This window comes from Pseudophryne corroboree, chromosome 8 (genome assembly GCF_028390025.1).
Source record: "Pseudophryne corroboree isolate aPseCor3 chromosome 8, aPseCor3.hap2, whole genome shotgun sequence".
Taxonomy (NCBI): domain Eukaryota; kingdom Metazoa; phylum Chordata; class Amphibia; order Anura; family Myobatrachidae; genus Pseudophryne; species Pseudophryne corroboree.
Window position 1 is genome coordinate 23108739 of NC_086451.1, and position 25257 is coordinate 23133995.

Here is a 25257-nt window from a genome sequence, read left to right on the forward strand (position 1 = left end):
TAGCGGTGAGTGCTATGCTGACTACCTAAACTTTTAGATCCATTGATACATAAGCAGCACTATCAGGTATTGCGATGGGGTGGGGGTGGGGGGGCATTAGCAGGTGACAGGGGTGCTATTGACATAATGTACGTCTTTATGCTAAGGTTGACTTAGTTGTAAGCCTGTCTCACTCTGATAGATCTGACGATGAATGTAAGTTTGTGTACATGGTGGGATGGGGAAGAATTATACAGGTCCAACCCTACGCAACGCTGGATTCCAATAATAGATGATGAGCCCGGACAGTGGTTGTGACCTGACTTTATTGCTTCCTTACTTTCCAACAGGCTGCAGAAAGAGGAAGGTGACGGCGCTTGGTGTCCGGCAGGCCTACTGCAACCGGAGGATGTGCAGTACTTGCAGATCCATCTACACAAGCTGTACTTCATCACCCTGATTGGGACTCAGGGCCGCCACGCTCGTGCCACGGGGAAAGAGTTTGCCAGGTCTTACCGAGTAGACTACAGCAGGAATGGAGAGCGGTGGCTCTCATGGAAAGACCACAAGGGAGATCCGGTAGGAGAAGTTCGCATTTGCCTGCACTGGCATCAAACTTTCATACAGTGTGTTTTGCCGATAGATACTGTAGGTATAGGATAAACACCGTTGACATATAGGATGAAAGCCAATGGCCATACCATAAAAGCTATAATTTGAAAGCCATTGACATGGAGGATGATAGCCAATGGCCATACCATGAAAGCCATAAAATGGAAGCCATTGACATATAGGATGATAGCCAATGACCATACCATGAAAGACAAAGAATGGAAGCCATTGACATATAGGATGATGAAAGCCAATGGCCATACCATAAAAGCCATAAAATGGAAGCCATTGACATATAGGATGATAGCCAATGGCCATACCATGAAAGCCATAGAATGAAAGCCATTGACATGTAGGATGATAGCCAATGGCCTTACCATGAAAGCCATTGACATGTAGGATGATAGCCAATGGCCATACCATGAAAGCCATAGAATGAAAGCCATTGACATATATGATAATAGCCAATGGCCTTACCATGAAAGCCATAGAATGGAAAACATTGACATGTAGGATGATGAAAGCCAATGGCCATACCATGAAAGCCATAGAATGGAAGCCATTGACATATATGATGATAGCCAATGGCCTTACCATGAAAGCCATAGAATGGAAACCATTGACATGTAGGATGATGAAAGCCAATGGCTATACCATGAAACCCATAGAATGGAAGCCATTGACATATAGGATGATGAAAGCCAATGGCCATACCATAAAACCCATAGAATTGAAACCATTGACATATAGGATGATGAAAGCCAATGGCCATACCATGAAACCCATAGAATGGAAGCCATTGATATATAGGATGATGAAAGCCAATGGCCATACCATGAAACCCATAGAATGGAAACCACTGACGTATAGGATGATGAAAGCCAATGGCCATACCATGAAAGCCCCAGAATGGAAACCACTGACGTATAGGATGATGAAAGCCAATGGCCATACCATGAAACCCATGTGGTAGCTGTAAGATCAAAGCCATATGGACAAATAAGTGGGACTCCCCTTCCCAGCTGACTAGGACATGTGACAGCCGTGTACTTCCTAGATTAGGCAAAGAAGGCACAATCCTGTCTTCCCGTACGAGTACAAGTTATTCTTCTCTAGCGTACACCATGGGCGGGTACAGAACTTCATTGCGTAGGTCAACAAAAACATAGAACAAACAGAAAAAACAGTCTTTACAAATTCTACGACATCCCGTGCGAATCTTATAACCGCAGAAAGGCCCTGAATCGTCGACGTGGCCTAGGGATGAGTGGCTGGCCGCTTATCCTTGGCATAACTTCTGATTATACCCATAGAGTCAGGGAACACTGACCTTGCTACGCCTGACTAACCAGACTTCCGAGACTCTAATCAAAATGTTTGTTTTTCCTTTCACTAATTAATGTGCTGATGGAGAGAGAATAATGGGTGGTGCGGAGAATCTAAATAAGTTACTACGTTGTTACAAAGAGCAATTCAACAAAAAAGTGATAAATAGACTGATATACAGAATATGCAGAAATACTGCAAGATGAATAGAGATATATTACATAAATAGTTTACAGTATGAGAGATAGATCAATGGTTGATAGATAGATAGATAGATAGATAGATAGATAGATAGATATGAAATAGAGAAATATGATAGATAGATAGATAGATAGATAGATAGATATGAAATAGATAGATAATATAAAGATAGATACATATGAGACATACGATAGATAGATAGATAGATAGATATGAAATAAAGAAATATGTTAGATATGAAATAAATAGATAGATAGATAGATATGAAATACAGAAATATGTTAGATAGATATGAAATAAATAGATAGATAGATAGATAGATATTAGACAGATAGAGATCGATATTAGATAGATAGATAGATAGATATTAGACAGAGATTGATATTAGATAGATAGATAGATAGATAGATAGATAGATAGATAGATAGATAGATAGATAGATATGAAATAAAGAAATATGTTAGATATGAAATAAATAGATAGATAGATATGAAATAGATAGATAATATAAAGATAGATACATATGAGACATACTATAGATAGATAGATAGATAGATAGATAGATAGATATGAAATAAAGAAATATGTTAGATATGAAATAAATAGATAGATAGATATGAAATACAGAAATATGTTAGATAGATATGAAATAGATAGATAGATAGATAGATAGATAGATATTAGACAGATAGAGATCGATATTAGATAGATAGATAGATAGATAGATAGATAGATATTAGACAGAGATTGATATTAGATAGATAGATAGATAGATAGATAGATATGAAATAGATAGATATATATGAGATAGATAGATAGATAGATAGATAGATAGAAAATAGAGAAATATGATAGATAGATAGATAGACAGACAGATAGATAGATATGAAATAATAAGAATTTACTCACCGGTAATTCTATTTCTCGTAGTCCGTAGTGGATGCTGGGTACTCCGTAAGGACCATGGGGAATAGACGGGCTCCGCAGGAGACTGGGCACTCTTTAAAGAAAGATTAGGTACTATATCTGGTGTGCACTGGCTCCTCCCTCTATGCCCCTCCTCCAGACCTCAGTTAGGGAAACTGTGCCCGGAAGAGCTGACATTACTAGGAAAGGATTTGGAATCCAGGGTAAGACTCATACCAGCCACACCAATCACACCGTACAACTTGTGATAACTATACCCAGTTAACAGTATGAACAACAGCTGAGCCTCATTCAACAGATGGCTCATAACAATAACCCTATAGTTAAGCAATAACTATATACAAGTATTGCAGAAGTCCGCACTTGGGACGGGCTCCCAGCATCCACTACGGACTACGAGAAATAGAATTACCGGTGAGTAAATTCTTATTGTCTCTGACGTCCTAGTGGATGCTGGGTACTCCGTAAGGACCATGGGGATTATACCAAAGCTCCCAAACGGGCGGGAGAGTGCGGACGACTCTGCAGCACCGAATGAGCAAACTTAAGGTCCTCCTCAGCCAGGGTATCAAACTTGTAGAATTTTGCAAACGTGTTTGATCCCGACCAGGTAGCAGCTCGGCAAAGTTGTAAAGCCGAGACCCCTCGGGCAGCCGCCCAAGAAGAGCCCACCTTCCTCGTGGAATGGGCTTTTACTGATTTAGGATGCGGCAGTCCAGCCGCAGAATGTGCAAGTTGAATCGTGCTACAGATCCAGCGAGCAATAGTCTGCTTAGAAGCAGGAGCACCCAGCTTGTTGGGTGCATGCAGGATAAACAGCGAGTCAGTTTTTCTGACTCTAGCCGTCCTGGAAACATAGATTTTCAGGGCCCGGACTACGTCCAGCAACTTGGAAGCCTCCAAGTCCCGAGTAGCCGCAGGCACCACAATAGGTTGGTTCAAATGAAACGCTGATACCACCTTAGGGAGAAATTGGGGACGAGTCCTCAATTCTGCCCTGTCCATATGGAAGATCAGATAGGGGCTTTTACATGACAAAGCCGCCAATTCTGACACACGCCTAGCCGAAGCCAAGGCCAAAAGCATGACCACTTTCCACGTGAGATACTTCAACTCCACGGTCTGAAGTGGCTCAAACCAATGTGATTTTAGGAAATCCAACACAACGTTGAGATCCCAAGGTGCCACTGGAGGCACAAAGTGGGGCTAAATATGCAGCACTCCCTTAACAAACGTCTGAACTTCAGGCAGTGAAGCCAGTTCTTTTTGAAAGAAAATAGACAGGGCCGAAATCTGGACTTTTATGGATCCCAATTTTAGGCCCATAGTCACTCCTGACTGTAGGAAGTGCAGAAATCGACCCAGCTGAAATTCCTCTGTTGGGGCCTTCATAGCCTCACACCAAGCAACATATTTTCGCCATATGCGGTGATAATGTTTTGCTGTCACATCCTTCCTAGCTTTTATCAGCGTAGGAATGACTTCAACCGGAATGCCCTTTTCCATCAGGATCCGGCGTTCAACCGCCATGCCATCAAACGCAGCCGCGGTAAGTCTTGGAACAGACAGGGCCCCTGCTGCAGCAGGTCCTGTCGGAGCGGCAGAGGCCAAGGGTCCTCTGAGATCATTTCTTGTAGTTCCGGGTACCAAGTTCTTCTTGGACAATCCGGAACGATGAGTATAGTTCTTACTCCTCTCTTTCTTATTATCCTCAGTACCTTTGGTATGAGAGGAAGAGGAGGGAACACATAAACCGATTGGTACACCCACGGTGTCAGTAGAGCGTCCACAGCTATCGCCTGAGGGTCCCTTGACCTGGCGCAATATCTTTTTAGCTTTTTGTCGAGGCGGGACGCCATCATGTCCACCTGTGGCCTTTCCCAACGATTTACAATCAGCTGGAAGACTTCTGGATGAAGTCCCCACTCTCCCGGGTGGAGGTCGTGCCTGCTGAGGAAGTCTGCTTCCCAGTTGTCCACTCCCGGAATGAACACTGCTGACAGTGCTATCACGTGATTCTCCGCCCATCGGAGAATCCTTGTGGCTTCTGCCATTGCCATCCTGCTTCTTGTGCCGCCCTGTCGGTTTACATGGGCGACCGCCGTGATGTTGTCTGACTGAATCAGCACCGGCTGGTTTTGAAGCAGGGGTTTTGCTTGGCTTAGGGCATTGTAAATGGCCCTTAGTTCCAGAATATTTATGTGTAGGGAAGTCTCCTGACTCGACCATTGTCCTTGGAAGTTTCTTCCCTGAGTGACTGCCCCCCAACCTCGGAGGCTTGCATCCGTGGTCACCAGGACCCAGTCCTGAATGCCGAATCTGCGGCCCTCGAGAAGATGAGCACTCTGCAGCCACCACAGCAGAGACACCCTGGCCCTCGGGGACAGGGTGATCAACCGATGCATCTGAAAATGCGATCCGGACCACTTGTCTAACAGATCCCACTGAAAGATCCTTGCATGGAACCTGCCGAAGGGAATTGCTTCGTAAGAAGCTACCATCTTTCCCAGGACTCGCGTGCAGTGATGCACCGACACCTGTTTTGGTTTCAGGAGGTCTCTGACCAGAGATGACAACTCCTTGGCCTTCTCCTCCGGGAGAAACACCTTCTTCTGTTCTGTGTCCAGAATCATACCCAAGAACAGCAGACGCGTCGTAGGAACCAGCTGCGACTTTGGGATATTCAGAATCCAGCCGTGCTGTTGTAGCACTTCCTGAGATAGTGCTACTCCGACCAACAACTGCTCCATGGACCTCGCCTTTATAAGGAGATCGTCCAAGTACGGGATAATTATAACTCCCTTCTTTCGAAGGAGTATCATCATTTCGGCCATTACCTTGGTAAATACCCTCAGTGCCGTGGACAGACCAAACGGCAACGTCTGGAATTGGTAATGGCAGTCCTGTACCACAAATCGGAGGTACTCCTGGTGAGGTGGGTAAATGGGGACATGTAGGTAAGCATCCTTGATGTCCAGTGATACCATATAATCCCCCTCTTCCAGGCTTGCAATAAACGCCCTGAGCGATTCCATTTTGAACTTGAACTTCCTTATATAAGTGTTCAAGGATTTCAAATTTAGAATGGGTCTCACCGAACCGTCTGGTTTCGGTACCACAAACATTGTGGAATAGTAACCCCGTCCCTGTTGAAGGAGGGGAACTTTGATTATCACCTGCTGGAGGTACAGCTTGTGAATTGCCGCCAGTACTACCTCCCTTTCCTTGGGAGTAGCTGGCAAGGCTGATTTGAGGTAACGGCGAGGGGGAGACGTCTCGAACTCCAGCTTGTATCCCTGAGATACCACTTGTAGAACCCAGAGATCCACCTGTGAGCGAACCCACTGGTCGCTGAAGTTCCGGAGACGGGCCCCCACCGCACCTGGCTCCACCTGTGGAGCCCCAGCGTCATGCGGTGGACTTAGTGGAAGCAGGGGAGGATTTTTGTTCCTGGGAACTGGCTGTCTGGTGCCGCTTTTTCCCTCTACCCCTGCCTCTGGGCAGAAAGGACGCGCCTCTGACCCACTTGCCTTTCTGAGGCCGAAAGGACTGTACTTGATAATACGGTGCTTTCTTAGGCTGTGAGGGAACCTGAGGTAAAAAAGTCGACTTCCCAGCTGTTGCTGTGGATACGAGGTCCGAGAGACCGTCCCCAAACAATTCCTCACCATTATAAGGCAAAACCTCCATGTGCCTTTTAGAATCAGCATCACCTGTCCACTGCCGAGTCCATAATACTCTCCTGGCAGAAATGGACATTGCATTAATTCTAGATGCCAGTCGGCAAATGTCCCTCTGTGCATCCCTCATATATAAGACTACGTCTTTAATATGCTCTATGGTTAGCAAAATAGTGTCCCTGTCAAGGGAATCAATGTTATCTGACAGGGAATCAGGCCATGCTGCTGCAGCACTACACATCCATGCTGAAGCAATAGCAGGTCTCAGTATAGTACCTGAGTGTGTATACACAGACTTCAGGATAGCCTCCTGCTTTCTATCTGCAGGCTCTTTTAAGGCGGCCGTATCCTGAGACGGCAGTGCCACCTTTTTTGATAAGCGTGTGAGCGCCTTGTCCACCCTAGGGGATGTCTCCCAGCGTAACCTATCCGTTGGCGGGAAAGGGTACGCCATTAGTAACCGCTTAGAAATCACTAGTTTCTTATCTGGGGAACCCCACGCTTCTTCACACAATTCATTTAACTCATCAGATGGGGGAAAAGTCACTGGCTGCTTTTTCTCCCCAAACATTTACCCTTTTTTGTGGTAACCGGGTTAATGTCAGAAATGTGCAACACATTTTTCATTGCCGTAATCATGCATCGGATGGCCCTTGTGGATTGTACATTTGTCTCATCCTCGTCGACACTGGAGTCAGACTCCGTGTCGACATCTGTGTCTGCCATCTGAGGTAGCGGGCGTTTTTGAGCCCCTGATGGCCTCTGAGATGCCTGGGCAGGCGCGGGCTGAGATGCCGGCTGTCCCAAAGCTGCGTCATCTAACCTTTTATGCATGGAGTTGACACTGTCGGTTAATACCTTCCACATATCCATCCACTCTGGTGTCGGCCCCGCAGGGGGCGACATCACACTTATCGGCACCTGCTCCGCCTCCACGTAAGCGTCCTCATCAAACATGTCGACACAGCCGTACCGACACACCGCGCACACACACACACACACACACACACACACACACACGGAATGCTCTGACTGAGGACAGGACCCCACAAAGTCCTTTGGGGAGACAGAGAGACACCAGAGCGCTATATAACAGAGGGATTTACACTAGTACAAAGTGAATTTTCCCCCAATAGCTGCTTATTATCACAATTGCGCCTAAATTTATGTGCCCCCCCTCTCTTTTTTACCCTTTCCGTAGTGTATACTGCAGGGGAGAGCCTGGGGAGCGTCCTTCCAGCGGAGCTGTGAAGAGAAAATGGCGCCGGTGTGCTGAGGAAGATAGCCCCGCCCCTTCAGCGGCGGGCTTCTCCCGCTTTTTTAATAATATTTATGGCGGGGGATTAGGCACATATACAGTTTAGAACTGTATTATGTGCATTTTGCCAAGTAAGGTATACAAATTGCAGCCCAGGGCGCCCCCCCCCCCCCCCCCCCAGCGCTCTGCACCCACCAGTGACCGGAGCGTGTGGTGTGCTGTGGGAGCAATGGCGCACAGCTGCAGTGCTGTGCGCTACCTTATTGAAGACCGGAGTCTTTAGCCGCCGATTTTCTCTGGAATCTTCCGTCTTCTGGCTCTGCAAGGGGGACGGCGGCGCGGCTCCGGGAACGGACGATCGAGGTCGGGCCCTGTGTTCGATCCCTCTGGAGCTAATGGTGTCCAGTAGCCTTAGAAGAACAAACTAGCTGCAAGCAGGTAGGTTCGCTTCTCTCCCCTAAGTCCCACGTAGCAGTGAGTCTGTTGCCAGCAGATCTCACTGAAAATAAAAAACCTAACAAATACTTTCTTTTTTAGTGAGCTCAGGAGAGCCCACTAAGTGCATCCAGCTCTGGCCGGGCACAGATTCTAACTGAGGTCTGGAGGAGGGGCATAGAGGGAGGAGCCAGTGCACACCAGATATAGTACCTAATCTTTCTTTAAAGAGTGCCAAGTCTCCTGCGGAGCCCGTCTATTCCCCATGGTCCTTACGGAGTACCCAGCATCCACTAGGACGTCAGAGAAAGATAGATATATATGAGACAGATAGATAGATAGATAGATAGATAGATAGATAGATAGATAGATAGAAAATAGAGAAATATGACTATATCACTCTCCGAGGCTTGATAAATCTGGGCCTTTTTTGTCTTATTGACCGTATCCTATACGTTATCCCGGCAGGTTATTAAAGGAAATATGGACGCTTATGAGGTGGTCCTGACTGACCTGAGGCCGCCAATCATCGCCAGCCACATCCGAGTGATCCCGGTCACCAAGGTCCCGATGACGGTCTGTATGCGGGTGGAGCTGTACGGCTGCGTGTGGTACGGTAAGCAGGACCATGATGCTTTGCTGCTGGTTACACTCATCCGGCCATTCTATATTGTGATCAGTAACGTACAATATGTAGAGTAAGTGAGCAGAAACCTGGCCAGTCATCAGTAGTCGGCGTCTCCGCGCACATCAGCTGCATTAAAGAAAAAGATATATAAATAACTAGATCTCAGCGAGTAAGAAGCATTGCCGGGATCTCATGGCCAGACCAGTCAACAAAACACTTTTATTTCAGCGATTGATTGCGCACTGTTTCCTGGCGCATACAGGGGGAGATTTATCAAAGCTTGGAGAGAGATAAAGTACCAGCCAATCAGCTCCTAGCTCCACTTTATCTCTCTCCATAGCGATTCATTACATTACCATGCATGCGTTATATTGCTCTGCCCCAACCCCTCCCCCTGGCCACACCCTCTGGCGGACAGCAGGCGAAAACTGAGGGGCTAATTCAGGTTGGATCGCAAATAGCGATCCAACCGGAATTTTTACGATCGCCCTGCGGGTGCATGCCCAGACCCCATCTTGCACATGCGCCCGCATTTACGGCGGGCGCCCCACAGAAAATGCAAATGCCTCTGACTGGAAGGAGGAAGGGGGGGGGGGGCGCGGCAATGCTTTGTTTCCAAGGCGGAGATGTAGTGTTGTGGGGGCTCAGCGTAAAAACGGTGCAGCAAATGGGGGGGGGGGGTGGCGTGGGCATGATGGGGCGGCTGCGTGACATCACACAAAGCCGATGCAATCACTAAAATGGCGGCGGGCCTCCCGGCAGGAGGTTGCCCTATTTTTAGCAATCCCGCTGACATTGCTGTGCGACCGCAATATCAGCGTGGTCGGGGGGCGATTAGCATGCTAGGCGGTTCTGCCCTGCGATGGGTGGCTCCCAGCATGCAATCCTTTCTGAATCAGGTCCGGAGACCCGTCAGGGACAAGCATGGAGCAATACGGCCAAATGTGCGTCTCTTTCCTCCATACCTGCCTTGAGACACAGCTTCCCCCTGCTAATACTAGTGTGTTACTGTCAGGTTGCTGCACACCATGTTTGTTGCATTTGTGCGTGCCGTCCTCCTGATGTTCTGTCTGTGTTACAGATGGCCTTAAATCATACAGCATTCCCGAAGGGGAGACCTTCATGGGACCTTCGCACAAGACTGCCTATCTGAATGACTCTACGTACGACGGATACCTGGAGAAAGGGTACATTCATTCATTTATTAAATCTCATTGCTGGTAAATATAACAATCCTTAATAGTGCGCATGTCCCAACTACATATCACCGTAGTGCATTTAATGCATCAGGGTCATTTGTCCCATAACCTGAGAGACACATTGCATTTGTCACAGCTCCCTGTGCCACAAACACGCAACAAATGCAACGCGTGGCCCGCCACATATTTATCATGCTTCTCCTTCACAACTGGTGCAACTTGTTCCAAATTCTGACGCTAATAGGGGGCTTGGCTATGACCGTGCAGTACCGAATTTGCAATATATTTAATTTAAAATTGACCGTTTTTGAGTCATTTTCGTGATGTTTCCAATACCCCAAAAGAGGCGCAATATCAATTCACATATAGAGGGTCATTCCGAGTTGATCGCTGGCTAGATAGTTTTAGCAGCCGTTCAAACGCTATGCCGCCGCCCACTGGGGAGTGTATTTTAGCTTAGCAGAAGTGCGAACGCATGTGCAGCCGAGCTCTGCAAAACCAGTTTGTGCATTTTCAGAGTAGCTCTGAACCTACTCAGCGCTTGCGATCACTTCAGCCTATTCGTGTCCGGATTTGACGTCACACACCCGCCCAGCCACGCCTGCGTTTTTCAGACACGCCTGCGTTTTTGCAAACACTCCTTGAAAACGGTCAGTTGACACCCAGTAACGCCCCCTTCCTGTCAATCTTCTTGCGGCCGCCAGTGCGAAGGAAAACTTTGCTAGAACCTGAGCACAACCACAAAGAGCTTTGTACCCGTACATCGCGCGTGCGCATTGCGGGGCATACGCATGCGCAGAAATGCCATTTTTTCCACCTGATCGCTGCGCTGCGAAAATCGGCAGCGAGCGATCAACTCGGAATGACCCCCATAGATCTGACATAGGGAGTGGGTACAAAAAATATTTAGTTTGCTATATCTATAGAGGTCATGTAGGGAAGCAGAACACTCAAGAGCTACCGTATTTCTGCTGTTCGCTGGTTCTACAGAGCATTCCCTGGTGTTTTAAGTCATTATCCTTGATTTTGGACTTAATTTTATGCATGAGGATTTTTACTCCTGGCCACAGGGATCTTTGAGTGGAACCCCATCCACATATCAATATGAACAGTAACTCCCCCCCACCCCGGTTGCTCCGTGCAGAGGTAAAGCAGGGATCCAGTGTACGTGACTCGTGTGGAACATTGGTGCAACCATGAAGCAGATTGTTAGTACTGAGCGGGGTTATACATGGGAGCCTGCCGTTCCAATGTGACTGTGTGTCTGCAACGCAGGCGGCTGTTCGACGGTCTGGGGCAACTGACCGACGGCGTACTCGGACAGGACGACTTCATCCAGAGCCACCAGTATCGCGGTTGGCCCGGCTTTGATTATGTCGGCTGGAAAAATGAAAGTACTCGCAACGGATACGTGGAGATAGAGTTCCAGTTCGACAGGCCGAGGAACTTCACTTCAATGAAGGTAAATGAATCTACTGAGGTAAGCAAGGTCTACCTGTGCTCGGTTACCAGTCGGCCTTATGCGTGGAACCCCGTAGGGTCACTTACAGGGCACACGAGGAACCGGGCAGACAGATAGGAACCAAACACATACATATGCAGGGAAATACAGCTGGTAGGGAAAAAGTCCAGGGTCAAGGAGATGTAGCCATCTTCTAAGGAGGACAGGTGGCATGGACACTCTTACAGTATATCAATGTAAGACCATCACATCTCAGACACATTCCTTCATTTTTATCCACATGGATTTTATTTCCGTCTGTCTGGTTCCTCATCAGAGCATCATAGTGGTGTAGTGCTCAGCATTACTGCCTCACATCTGTGTGGAGTTTATATGTTTGTGCAAGTTTCCCCCCAGGTGCCCCAGTTTCCTCCCACAATCCAAAAACATACTGGTAGGGTTAATTAGCTCCTGACAAAAATGAGTCCTAATGGGTATGTGTGTCCTTGTGATAGGTGATATAGATTGTAAGCTCCTTTGGAGCTGGGGCTGTATGTCCACTGCTAAATATTATCTATATAGCGCTGCGTAATATACAGTATGTGTGCTATGATAAAATATATATAACGTAATAAAATTAGAAGTCACACATAAACAGTTATAATGTACGACATAGGAAAGCCGCCTGTTTTTGGTTAGTTGTCCGTGCCTGGCCCTCAATGGGGCACCCCGGGTCCTGCGTCAGTAATTAGTCTGGTCTTCTCGACAGGTGCATTGCAACAACATGTTCACCAAAGGGGTGAAGATTTTCCAGAGGGCGGAGTGCCTCTTTAAGTCCCGGCAGCAGTCTGACTGGGAACCGGAGGCGGTGGGGGTGGTGACTGTGCTGGATGACAAGAACCCCAGTTCCAGGTTCGTCGTTATCCCCTTGCAGCAGCGAGTGGGGAGCTTTATCCTATGCCGGTTCTACTTTGCCGACACGTGGATGATGTTCAGCGAGATCTCCTTCCAATCAGGTAAGACGTGTGAGTGTGTATATTGTCATATTATAGCGTATTGTATGTCTGGGAGGGGGCAGATTGGCTGCGGGTGAGTACGGCTTGATGTGATAGGTGTACACTATATACCCCTCCGGAGTAGGGAATGTGATATACATATAACAGACAACAGGCAGAACATATGATGGGGCGATGGGAGAGGGCTATGTGATTATATTACTGAATATTAGGAAATAAGTAAATGAGATATTATGTATAATATATCGTACATCTTTCATTAGAAAAATGTTCACTGTTCTTATTGTCTCCTCCCCATAAAGACATGGACATTGCAGTGCCCACCAGTGTCACTCTGCCCCCCACTACTGCCAGGGTCTCTACCACTGAGAACCCCTTCCTGAACACAACCGAATGGAAATCTGGTGAGTGACACTCAGACCTGTCTACCTATGTACTCAACTCACAGCTGCCTATCACCTCCAACTCACAGCTGCCTATCACCCCCAACTTACAGCTGCCTAACACCTCCAACTCGCAGCTGCCTAACTATCACTTCCAACTCATGGCTGCATAACTATCACCTCCAACTCGCAGCTGCCTAACACCTCCAACTCGCAGCTGCCTAACTATCACCTCCAACTCACAGCTGCCTAACACCTCCAACTCGCAGCTGCCTAACACCTCCAACTCGCAGCTGCCTAACTATCACCTCCAACTCACAGCTGCCTAACACCTCCAACTCACAGCTGCCTAACACCTCCAACTCGCAGCTGCCTAACTATCACTTCCAACTCATGGCTGCATAACTATCACCTCCAACTCGCAGCTGCCTAACACCTCCAACTCGCAGCTGCCTAACTATCACCTCCAACTCACAGCTGCCTAACATCTCCAACTCACAGCTGCCTAACATCTCCAACTCACAGCTGCCTATCACCTCCAACTCACAGCTGCCTAACACCTCCAACTCACAGCTGCCTAACTATCACCTCCAACTCACAGCTGCCTAACTATCACCTCCAACTCACAGCTGCCTATCACCTCCCACTCACAGCTGCCTATCACCTCCAACTCACAGCTGCCTAACACCTCCAACTCACAGCTGCCTATCACCTCCAACTCACAGCTGCCTAACTATCACCTCCAACTCACAGCTGCCTAACTAACACCTCCAGCTCACAGCTGCCTATCACCTCTAACTCACAGCTGCCTAACTATCACCTCCAACTCACAGCTGCCTAACTATCACCTCCAACTCACAGCTGCCTAACTAACACCTCCAGCTCACAGCTGCCTATCACCTCTAACTCACAGCTGCCTAACTATCACCTCCAACTCACAGCTGCCTATCACCTCCAACTCACAGCTGCCTAACTATCACCTCCAACTCACAGCTGCCTAACACTTCCAACTCACAGCTGCCTAACTATCACCTCCAACTCACAGCTGCCTAACTATCACCTCCAACTCACAGCTGCCTATCACCTCCAACTCACAGCTGCCTAACTATCACCTCCAACTCACAGCTGCCTAGCTATTACCTCCAACTCACAGCTGCCTATCACCTCCAACTCACAGCTGCCTAACTATCACCTCCAACTCACAGCTGCCTAACACTTCCAACTCACAGCTGCCTAACTATCACCTCCAACTCACAGCTGCCTAACTATCACCTCCAACTCACAGCTGCCTAACTATCACCTCCAACTCACAGCTGCCTATCACCTCCAACTCACAGCTGCCTAACACTTCCAACTCACAGCTGCCTAACTATCACCTCCAACTCACAGCTGCCTAACTATCACCTCCAACTCACAGCTGCCTATCACCTCCAACTCACAGCTGCCTATCACCTCCAACTCACAGCTGCCTAACTATCACCTCCAACTCACAGCCGCCTAACTATCACCTCCAACTCACAGCTGCCTAACACTTCCAACTCACAGCTACCTATGACCTCCAACTCACAGCTGCCTAACTATCACCTCCAACTCACAGCTGCCTAACTATCACCTCCAACTCACAGCTGCCTAACTATCACCTCCAACTCACAGCTGCCTATCACCTCCAACTCACAGCTGCCTATCACCTCCAACTCACAGCTGCCTAACTATCACCTCCAACTCACAGCTGCCTAACTATTACCTCCAACTCACAGCTGCCTAACTATCACCTCCAACTCACAGCTGCCTAACACTTCCAACTCACAGCTGCCTAACTATCACCTCCAACTCACAGCTGCCTAACTATCACCTCCAATTCACAGCTGCCTATCACCTCAAACTCACAGCTGCCTATCACCTCCAACTCACAGCTGCCTAACTATCACCTCCAACTCACAGCTGCCTAACTATCACCTCCAACTCACAGCTGCCTAACTATCACCTCCAACTCACAGCTGCCTAACTATCACCTCCAACTCACAGCTGCCTATCACCTCCAACTCACAGCTGCCTAACTATCACCTCCAACTCACAGCTGCCTAACACTTCCAACTCACAGCTGCCTAACTATCACCTCCAACTCACAGCTGCCTAACTATCACCTCCAACTCACAGCTGCCTATCACCTCCAACTCACAGCTGCCTATCACCTCCAACTCACAGCTGCCTAACTATCACCTCCAACTCACAGCTGCCTAACTATTACCTCCAACTCACAGCTGCCTATCACCTCCAACTCACAGCTGCCTAACTATCACCTCCAACTCACAGCTGCCTAACACTTCCAACTCACAGCTGCCTAACTATCACCTCCAACTCACAGCTGCCTAACTATCACCTCCAACTCACAGCTGCCTATCACCTCCAACTCACAGCTGCCTATCACCTCCAACTCACAGCTGCCTAACACCTCCAACTCACAGCTGCCTATCACCTCCAACTCACAGCTGCCTAACTATCACCTCCAACTCACAGCTGCCTAACTAACACCTCCAGCTCACAGCTGCCTATCACCTCTAACTCACAGCTGCCTAACTATCACCTCCAACTCACAGCTGCCTATCACCTCCAACTCACAGCTGCCTAACTATCACCTCCAACTCACAGCTGCCTAACACTTCCAACTCACAGCTGCCTAACTATCACCTCCAACTCACAGCTGCCTAACTATCACCTCCAACTCACAACTGCCTAACTATCACCTCCAACTCACAGCTGCCTATCACCTCCAACTCACAGCTGCCTAACACTTCCAACTCACAGCTGCCTAACTATCACCTCCAACTCACAGCTGCCTAACTATCACCTCCAACTCACAGCTGCCTATCACCTCCAACTCACAGCTGCCTATCACCTCCAACTCACAGCTGCCTAACTATCACCTCCAACTCACAGCCGCCTAACTATCACCTCCAACTCACAGCTGCCTAACACTTCCAACTCACAGCTACCTATGACCTCCAACTCACAGCTGCCTAACTATCACCTCCAACTCACAGCTGCCTAACTATCACCTCCAACTCACAGCTGCCTAACACTTCCAACTCACAGCTGCCTAACTATCACCCCCAACTCACAGCTGCCTAACTATCACCTCCAACTCACAGCTGCCTATCACCTCCAACTCACAGCTGCCTAACACTTCCAACTCACAGCTGCCTAACTATCACCTCCAACTCACAGCTGCCTAACTATCACCTCCAACTCACAGCTGCCTATCACCTCCAACTCACAGCTGCCTATCACCTCCAACTCACAGCTGCCTAACTATCACCTCCAACTCACAGCCGCCTAACTATCACCTCCAACTCACAGCTGCCTAACACTTCCAACTCACAGCTACCTATGACCTCCAACTCACAGCTGCCTAACTATCACCTCCAACTCACAGCTGCCTAACTATCACCTCCAACTCACAGCTGCCTAACTATCACCTCCAACTCACAGCTGCCTATCACCTCCAACTCACAGCTGCCTATCACCTCCAACTCACAGCTGCCTAACTATCACCTCCAACTCACAGCTGCCTAACTATTACCTCCAACTCACAGCTGCCTAACTATCACCTCCAACTCACAGCTGCCTAACACTTCCAACTCACAGCTGCCTAACTATCACCTCCAACTCACAGCTGCCTAACTATCACCTCCAACTCACAGCTGCCTATCACCTCCAACTCACAGCTGCCTAACTATCACCTCCAACTCACAGCTGCCTAACTATCACCTCCAACTCACAGCTGCCTAACTATCACCTCCAACTCACAGCTGCCTAACTATCACCTCCAACTCACAGCTGCCTATCACCTCCAACTCACAGCTGCCTAACTATCACCTCCAACTCACAGCTGCCTAACACTTCCAACTCACAGCTACCTATGACCTCCAACTCACAGCTGCCTAACTATCACCTCCAACTCACAGCTGCCTAACTATCACCTCCAACTCACAGCTGCCTAACACTTCCAACTCACAGCTGCCTAACTATCACCCCCAACTCACAGCTGCCTAACTATCACCTCCAACTCACAGCTGCCTATCACCTCCAACTCACAGCTGCCTAACACTTCCAACTCACAGCTGCCTAACTATCACCTCCAACTCACAGCTGCCTAACTATCACCTCCAACTCACAGCTGCCTATCACCTCCAACTCACAGCTGCCTATCACCTCCAACTCACAGCTGCCTAACTATCACCTCCAACTCACAGCCGCCTAACTATCACCTCCAACTCACAGCTGCCTAACACTTCCAACTCACAGCTACCTATGACCTCCAACTCACAGCTGCCTAACTATCACCTCCAACTCACAGCTGCCTAACTATCACCTCCAACTCACAGCTGCCTAACTATCACCTCCAACTCACAGCTGCCTATCACCTCCAACTCACAGCTGCCTATCACCTCCAACTCACAGCTGCCTAACTATCACCTCCAACTCACAGCTGCCTAACTATTACCTCCAACTCACAGCTGCCTAACTATCACCTCCAACTCACAGCTGCCTAACACTTCCAACTCACAGCTGCCTAACTATCACCTCCAACTCACAGCTGCCTAACTATCACCTCCAACTCACAGCTGCCTATCACCTCCAACTCACAGCTGCCTATCACCTCCAACTCACAGCTGCCTAACTATCACCTCCAACTCACAGCTGCCTAACTATCACCTCCAACTCACAGCTGCCTAACTATCACCTCCAACTCACAGCTGCCTAACTATCACCTCCAACTCACAGCTGCCTATCACCTCCAACTCACAGCTGCCTAACTATCACCTCCAACTCACAGCTGCCTAACTATTACCTCCAACTCACAGCTGCCTATCACCTCCAACTCACAGCTGCCTAACTATCACCTCCAACTCACAGCTGCCTAACACTTCCAACTCACAGCTGCCTAACTATCACCTCCAACTCACAGCTGCCTAACTATCACCTCCAACTCACAGCTGCCTATCACCTCCAACTCACAGCTGCCTATCACCTCCAACTCACAGCTGCCTAACTATCACCTCCAACTCACAGCCGCCTAACTATCACCTCCAACTCACAGCTGCCTAACACTTCCAACTCACAGCTACCTATGACCTCCAACTCACAGCTGCCTAACTATCACTTCCAACTCACAGCTGCCTAACTATCACCTCCAACTAGTGCATAATCCCCGGCTATTCCATGAACATCTCTTCTTATAACAAAATTAATTATTATACAGTTCCTGTCCTTCCTCCAATCAGTGATTTTGGAGGAGATATATCAAGCAGTGGAGTAGTGCACCAGTGGAGAAGTTGCCCATAGTAACTAATCAGTAGCTACCTAATATTTTAGTCTGTACTTGATAAATTCTAACTCAGTGCTGATTGGTTGCTATGGGCAACTTCTCCACTCTTCACTGCTTGATACAACAAGCCCTGAGTTCTCCCTCGTAATCCTTGTGTTTTCACCGATGCTGCCTTCCTAATCTCTGTCATTGCTATAGATATATTTCCACATATTTAATATATCACCTGGATCCGCTGAACCAAACATCTTGAGTTCAAAATCATCGATGTTCTATGCCCGATGTTAAATACTTTGAGGGGGAAACCAAATGGTTTCCCGCCATCGATGGTACAGAACCATCAGATTTGTTTTTTTTTTTCTATAAGTGCCGGACACGAAGTATAGCTCCACCCCTGATACATGTGAAGCCACACCCCCAGGCTGTGATTGGCCCACAGCACCTTGAATAGAACAGCAGGGATGACCAGCGATGGCTCCCTTGCAGATTGTATTATACCATTGAAGGTATACATCAACAGTACAATCAATGGTGACCATCGATGATTAACCCACCGACGGCCATCCATGAAGCAATGTTCAGCTGCGCTCTTCACCGTATATTATACATGGCTAGCTTCCTATGCACAGCTATTAGCGATGTTACTGGTCACGGGGTGATATCACCCGACCGTTCCGGAGGCACTTTGTGGCCACTGCAGATAACTGAATCTCCCCGGAGACAGATTGGTAATTATTCTGTACAAATAACACATCCCAATATTAGCTCGTACTGTACATTATATAATAGATAGGAAGCTCCATAGACCAGTGATACTGGAATACAATGATCCTTGACCTCTTCTGACCTTTCTCAATCTATACGACTGACCTTGACCTCCGTGGGATAACAGCCCCCTCTCATTGCCCCTTCTGCCCTCCAGAAACCACTTTCCCCTCCACCCTGAGCAGGCAGCTGGAGAAGAGCGACGAGTCAAAAACGTCCGTTCTGATTGGCTGCTTGGTGGCGATAATTCTTCTGCTCGTCGTCATCATAGTTCTGATTCTGTGGAAACAATACATACAGAAGAGACTGGAAAAGGTAACGCATCCCGATCACAGACTGATGAACACCCCATAGTGCCCTTAGCAACATACGGGTTTCGGGCCTTCTTTCCCTTCCCCATATTCCAAACCTTCCCCCCCCCCCCCCCCCAAAAAAAAAAATGTTCTGCAAAGTAGCCGGGAACGGACATACCTCCCAGCCTTCCAGCCCGCAGGACATTGCTGCCTCATAAGGGTGGTGGGACAGGGGGCCTTTACAGTATGGCTTGCACCCTGCATGGTGGTGGGGGGGGGGATGCTATTATTTTGGTTGGTTTGGTGAAAGGAAATGACTGGCTCCTTCTGCATGGGGCGCACAAATCACAGACGCTTTTATTGTCACCGCGCAATTTAGAGTGGAGCTCAGACGCGTGGACATCCCAACTCTAAATCTGCCGGCACGTTTTAAATTTGCCCCTTCTGCAGCGTTTTTACCAAAATTGCCCCTTCTAGCTGCATTTACCTCCCGTCCCTAATTAGGGTGCTGCTGTATATAGACAGGGAAAACCAGCGGCAGTGCGGAGAAAGACAGGGTTCAGTTCTAAATGCTGATAATAAATGTGTATTGCTCACTGCACACAGACATTAATCAGAATCGCAGTGTCATCATGTGACCTGAATGTGGGGAGCTAATAGACCGTCCCCGGCCTAACCACATAACCCCTGGTGTACAGACATGTAAAGTAGGGGCTGCCTTGTCTGCCATCGCTGCAGGATATCATTATAGCACTGACAATAACGTCCCTGGGGTATATAAAGAATTCCCCCATAAACCCTGGTAGTTATATTGCATATGTATCAGGACGGCAATTACTGTGCGTCGAGATTACATCGGCGTCAGGAGCGGCTGGGGCAGGTTTGCAGCAGTCACCTGGTTAGTATTTGTATTTCCCGGATAAGGGTGACCCATAGTGTCATGATACTGTATGGGGGATATGTACTAAGCAGTGATAAAAGCGGAGAAATGAGCCAGTGGAGAAGTTGCCCATGGAAACCGTTCAGTATGCAAATTATAAATGTTATGTCAATGCTGATTGGTTGCCATGGGCAACTTCTACACTGGCTGACTTCTCCACTTTTATCACTGCTTAGTACATGTCCCCCTGTATGTCATATAGGGGGTCATTCCGAGTTGATCGCTAGCTGCCGTTGTTCGCTGCGTAGCGATCAGTGTGAAAAACGGTCAATCTGCGCATGCGTATGCTCCGCAATGCGCACGCGCGTCGTAGGGGTACAAAGTCCATTGTGGTTTTGCACTGGTGCTAGCGACGACTCCAATCGCACAGACGGCCGCAAGGTGATTGACAGAAAGAGGGCGTTTCTGGGTGTCAACTGACCGTTTTCAGGGAGTGCTTAGAAAAACGCAGGCGTGTCGGGGAAAACGCAGGCGTGGCTGGGCGTTCGCTGGGCGGGTGTGTGACGTCAAAAGCCGTCCCTCCGTCGTTGGAATCAACGCACAGGATAAGTAACTACAGGGCTGGTCTTGTTTTGCACAAAATGATTTTGCAGGCGCTCTGCTGCACAGGCGTTCGCACTTCTGCAAAGCGAAAATACACTCCCTGGTGGGCGGCGACAATGCGTTTGCACGGCTGCTAAAAACTGCTAGCGAGCGAACAACTCGGAATAACCCCCATAGTTTCTATACCGACAGAATAATGAGATCCGTTATATACATTAGACCAGTGTTTCCCAGCCTTGGACCTCAGGGCACACTAAAGGGGCCTACACACTGGGCGATGTTTTCGACCATCGATATTATCGACCAACGGTATTATCGATGGTCGATTTTTACTACACACTGGACGACATCGATGGTCAATTTGGACGATATGCGAGTACATACATCTATATCGTCCAAACTGACAGGCATGTATCAACGATGAACAATTGCGGGCACCCAATCCACACTGAAAGATATGAACGATTTATAGTTTGTTTATGAACGATATCGTTCATATCTTTCAAGATATCGCCCAGTGTGTAGGCCCCTTAACAGTTCAGGTTTTAAGGATATCCATGAGATGGTTAAATCCAAATAACTGAGGAACTAATTAAGTCACCTGAGCTCAAGCAAGGCTATCCTGAAAACCTGGACTGTTAGTGTGCCTCGAAGACCAAGGTAGGGAAACACTGAACTACAGTATAAATAAAATTACTCAATCCGCCCCTATTCAGACTTATAAAAAAAAGAAACTTATTTCTGAAAACTATTTTTGCTGATTGTATTTATTTCTTCACCACTGGGCAGCAGTGTAACCTGCCTGGGGGGAGACTAACGCAGTTTCTCATCTACTTCTGTCCATCAGGCCCCACGTCGGATCCTGGAAGAAGACGCAACCGTCCGCCTGTCCTTCTACAGCTACACCATCGGCAATACCAATCAGACACAAATCCACCAGTCCAACCCCACCTACGAGAGGATCTTCCCCCTGGATCTGGACTACCAGCAGCCGACCAAACCGCTGCGGAAGCTCCCAGAACTGTCCCAGAGCGCAGAGGATTCAGGTGAGGGCACTGGTCCTGTTTCTAGTGACCGACACTCCAGCACCAGTGGCTTATAGATAAGGGCCCTTGGGGTATAGACAATCTGAGCTGGGCGGGCCCTGACTGTGCAAGCACTAGCACCGCTGTTTAGTAGATATTGGCTGCATCCTGTTCCGGGAAGGCTGCGCAATGATGTCATCACACGGTCCTTCCGATTTAGAAAGTCTCCTATAACTTCTGAGACGTAAATACAACTTTGAAACCTTCATTATTGTATTGATTTGAATTTCTGTATCCTTGGCTCCCACGTTTATTTGTAGCCTGCAGCGGAGACTACGCGGAGCCAGACCTGACCAAGTCCACGCCACACCAAGGCTTCCAGAACAGTGTGCCGCACTATGCAGAGACGGATATCGTGAATCTCCAGGGGGCGACCGGGAACAACATGTACGCTGTGCCGGCCCTCACCGTGGACTCGCTCACCAAGAAGGACATCAGCGTCGGAGAGTTTCCACGCGACCAGTTACGGCTGAAGGAGAAGCTCGGGGAGGGACAGTTTGGGGAGGTAGGCGATACAGGACAGGTGTTCCTGATTTACTGCGCTGCACAGGTTCTGCGTAGTAACTGATCTGCAAATCCTGGCAGTATGCTTCTCTTCTTTCTCCCTGTAAATATGTATAAGGAGGCCTAATTCTGAGTCCAATGATATTCCATGTATAATGAGTGAGACCTTAAAATCCAAACGACTATTCACTCTGGGCCTGATACACAGGCGGACAGAAACTGATGTTGGTGCAGTTGAATGATTATTTGACGCTGCACAATGGCCAAAATATTCTGGAAACTCCTACTGGTTACCCCGAGTGTACGCATAATGCTACTGTTGTATATGTGAGAAATGGTAACACAACTTGGCAGGCAGTACTAGCCACCTACCTGGTCACCGCCCACGAATGCCCATCATTATTAAACAACATTTCTAATACCATCCGTCTGGATTGCAACTGCACCTTTGTGCATACACTGTGTAGCGCACGCCCTGTAGGAGTTTTTAGGAATTTTTGCTCAAATTGCAAATACTCGCTCAACTGTGTGAACGTCAGTCAGCATTGCGTGCAGTTTGCGTGCTGTTTGGAATCAGGCATAATGGGAAAAAATGAAATATCCTCGAAAATTACGATGACTTTAGAAACAGGCAATGGCGGGCAACCAGGCATCACACATTGGCTATACTAGTCAGCTTTTTGGAGACGCTTACAGTATGTAATAAGAAATGACTACTTGCAGGTCACCATTGGGATACGTTTGGCTCGTTTATCTCTGAAGGCAATGGGGCGGGTTGTGGTGGGGGCTAGGCCGCGTGGGGGTGGGGTTCGGCGGTGTTAGGGTTAGGCACTGGGTTAGCCCTAGCTGAGTTCCCCGGAGGGTTGGGGGGAAGGGAGAGCGGTAAAATACTTACCCCCGTCCACTGTCGGGATTCTCACTGTGGGGATGCCCCGGTCGGTCATATCCGCTGACCTTTCATACCTAACCCGCCCCCATTGCCTCCAGTGATAAATAGACCCCTAACTGTTACTCCTTTACCGAGATGTTAATGGAGCGCAGTACATGATTTTAGCCTGCAGATGTCACTGTTGCAGTTACTGTCTATAAAAAGTGTTTGGCCAACAGCAAAAGCTCTTCCGTATGCAATAACTTAAATTGAAGTTGCGACACCTGTACACTATATGAAGCATGTTACATATTTATTGGCAATACTTCTGTGATGAAACCTCAGTACAGCTGTATGGGGGTTCTTCAGAGCTGGACGCAGATCTTGCTTCCCCAGCAAGACTGCCCAGCATGTGTATGGCGCCACCCCACAGACGCATCGATTTAAGGTTGACCCCTGGCTGCACAGCCTAGCTGCATTAGCAGGCGGTCCGGCGCCATTGTTTTTGTTGCGTTTGCATGTAACATCTTCCGACATGCCCCTGTTTTGCCCGCTACACCCACCCGCAATGCTGTGTCGCTGCTCATCCAACACCCGCCGCTGTCAATCCTTCCGGGATGCGGCCGCATAGTGAAGGGTCGTTCACACGCACTGTGGCCGGCGCATGTGCGCAGACCCCTTGGATGCGGCCGCTGCATGTGAACGCTTGGCTGTCTCCAGGTCTGAATAGACCCCTATGTAATTAATACCGTGAGATTAATCGCCCAGAGAAAAAAAGGAGCTCATACTATTATTTGATCTGAGCCCTCAGTGGCGGGAATTGGCTAGAACCTCTTGACTTTTTTAATTGCTTTTCCCACTAAACTCAAGGGGACGATGTTTATACTGGTCATAGCGTCCCCAATTAGCCACTTTAACAAGGTTTGCGTCAATATTCAGGATGACACATAACAAATGAAAATCACTGAATGAAGCCAATGGTTCTCCTTATATCTATTTTATAATCTGTTCTCTTGTAAAAAAAAAAAAAATATTAATGTAATGGGATCCAACCTTTCCGTTTTCAGTTCCATGCGCAGGCTTTTACCCTGAGGCTGGTCTGGCGATGCAGAACGTTAACCCTTTACCACCCTAGGCTAGTGTCTCCGGCCGGGGCTCTGGCAATGCGACCATGAATAATTTTTTTTTTCTTAGTTATCGCCGCAATAAGCAGCATTTAAATAAAAATAAAAAAACACCCGTCAGCTGCGATCACGTACGCAGAGAAACATGGTTCCTGCGTGGCTACTGCCGCGGCCAGTCTGCATAGCCGTAGACCTACTTGAGCAGTTTACGTTCCTCGTCGTTACACGTAGACTGGGAATGTGTACGCAATTGTGTGATGGTTGGGGTGCGCGTTCCTGCTTCATTTGCTAACATTGGCGGCTTTGTAGCCTAGAAAATCACAATTGCATTAGCGTATAACTCTGAACCAGACCCTACTACTGCCGTATCATACACCATCCGTGTTCTCTCTGAGCAGGAAATGTTTGTAAGTAAGAGAGAACACAGGAAACGTTCTCTTCTCTGGGTGAGTAATCACAGGAGATAAAGGCCCAAATGTATTAAGCATCACAAAGAGATAAAGTGGAGACGGATAATGAAAGATAAAGTAGCAGCCAATCAGCTTCCTAACTGCCATGTCACAGGCTGTGTTTGACAAATGACAGTTAGGAGCTGATTGGCTGGTACTTTATCTCACTTTAGCAGTCTCCACTTTATCACTTTTTAAGGCTTAATACATTTGGGTCTTAATCTCATGACTGGCAATTTCCAGCGCATTTAACGGGGTGTAGTATGGTATGC

General features: G+C 48.1%; 1 protein-coding gene across 1 annotated transcript in view; it reads left to right on the forward strand.

The window, feature by feature from the left end:
- The window catches only part of LOC134948212 (discoidin domain-containing receptor 2-like), a 241476-nt gene that overhangs the window by 206055 nt on the left and 10164 nt on the right, over positions 1 to 25257 (forward strand). The window contains exons 5-13 of the mRNA XM_063936059.1: positions 330 to 558; positions 8887 to 9034; positions 10128 to 10233; positions 11521 to 11707; positions 12456 to 12702; positions 13005 to 13106; positions 19337 to 19494; positions 21803 to 22001; positions 22301 to 22545. Coding sequence (XP_063792129.1) covers positions 330 to 558; positions 8887 to 9034; positions 10128 to 10233; positions 11521 to 11707; positions 12456 to 12702; positions 13005 to 13106; positions 19337 to 19494; positions 21803 to 22001; positions 22301 to 22545 — 1621 coding nt within the window. The remainder of the gene's footprint in view (positions 1 to 329; positions 559 to 8886; positions 9035 to 10127; positions 10234 to 11520; positions 11708 to 12455; positions 12703 to 13004; positions 13107 to 19336; positions 19495 to 21802; positions 22002 to 22300; positions 22546 to 25257) is intronic.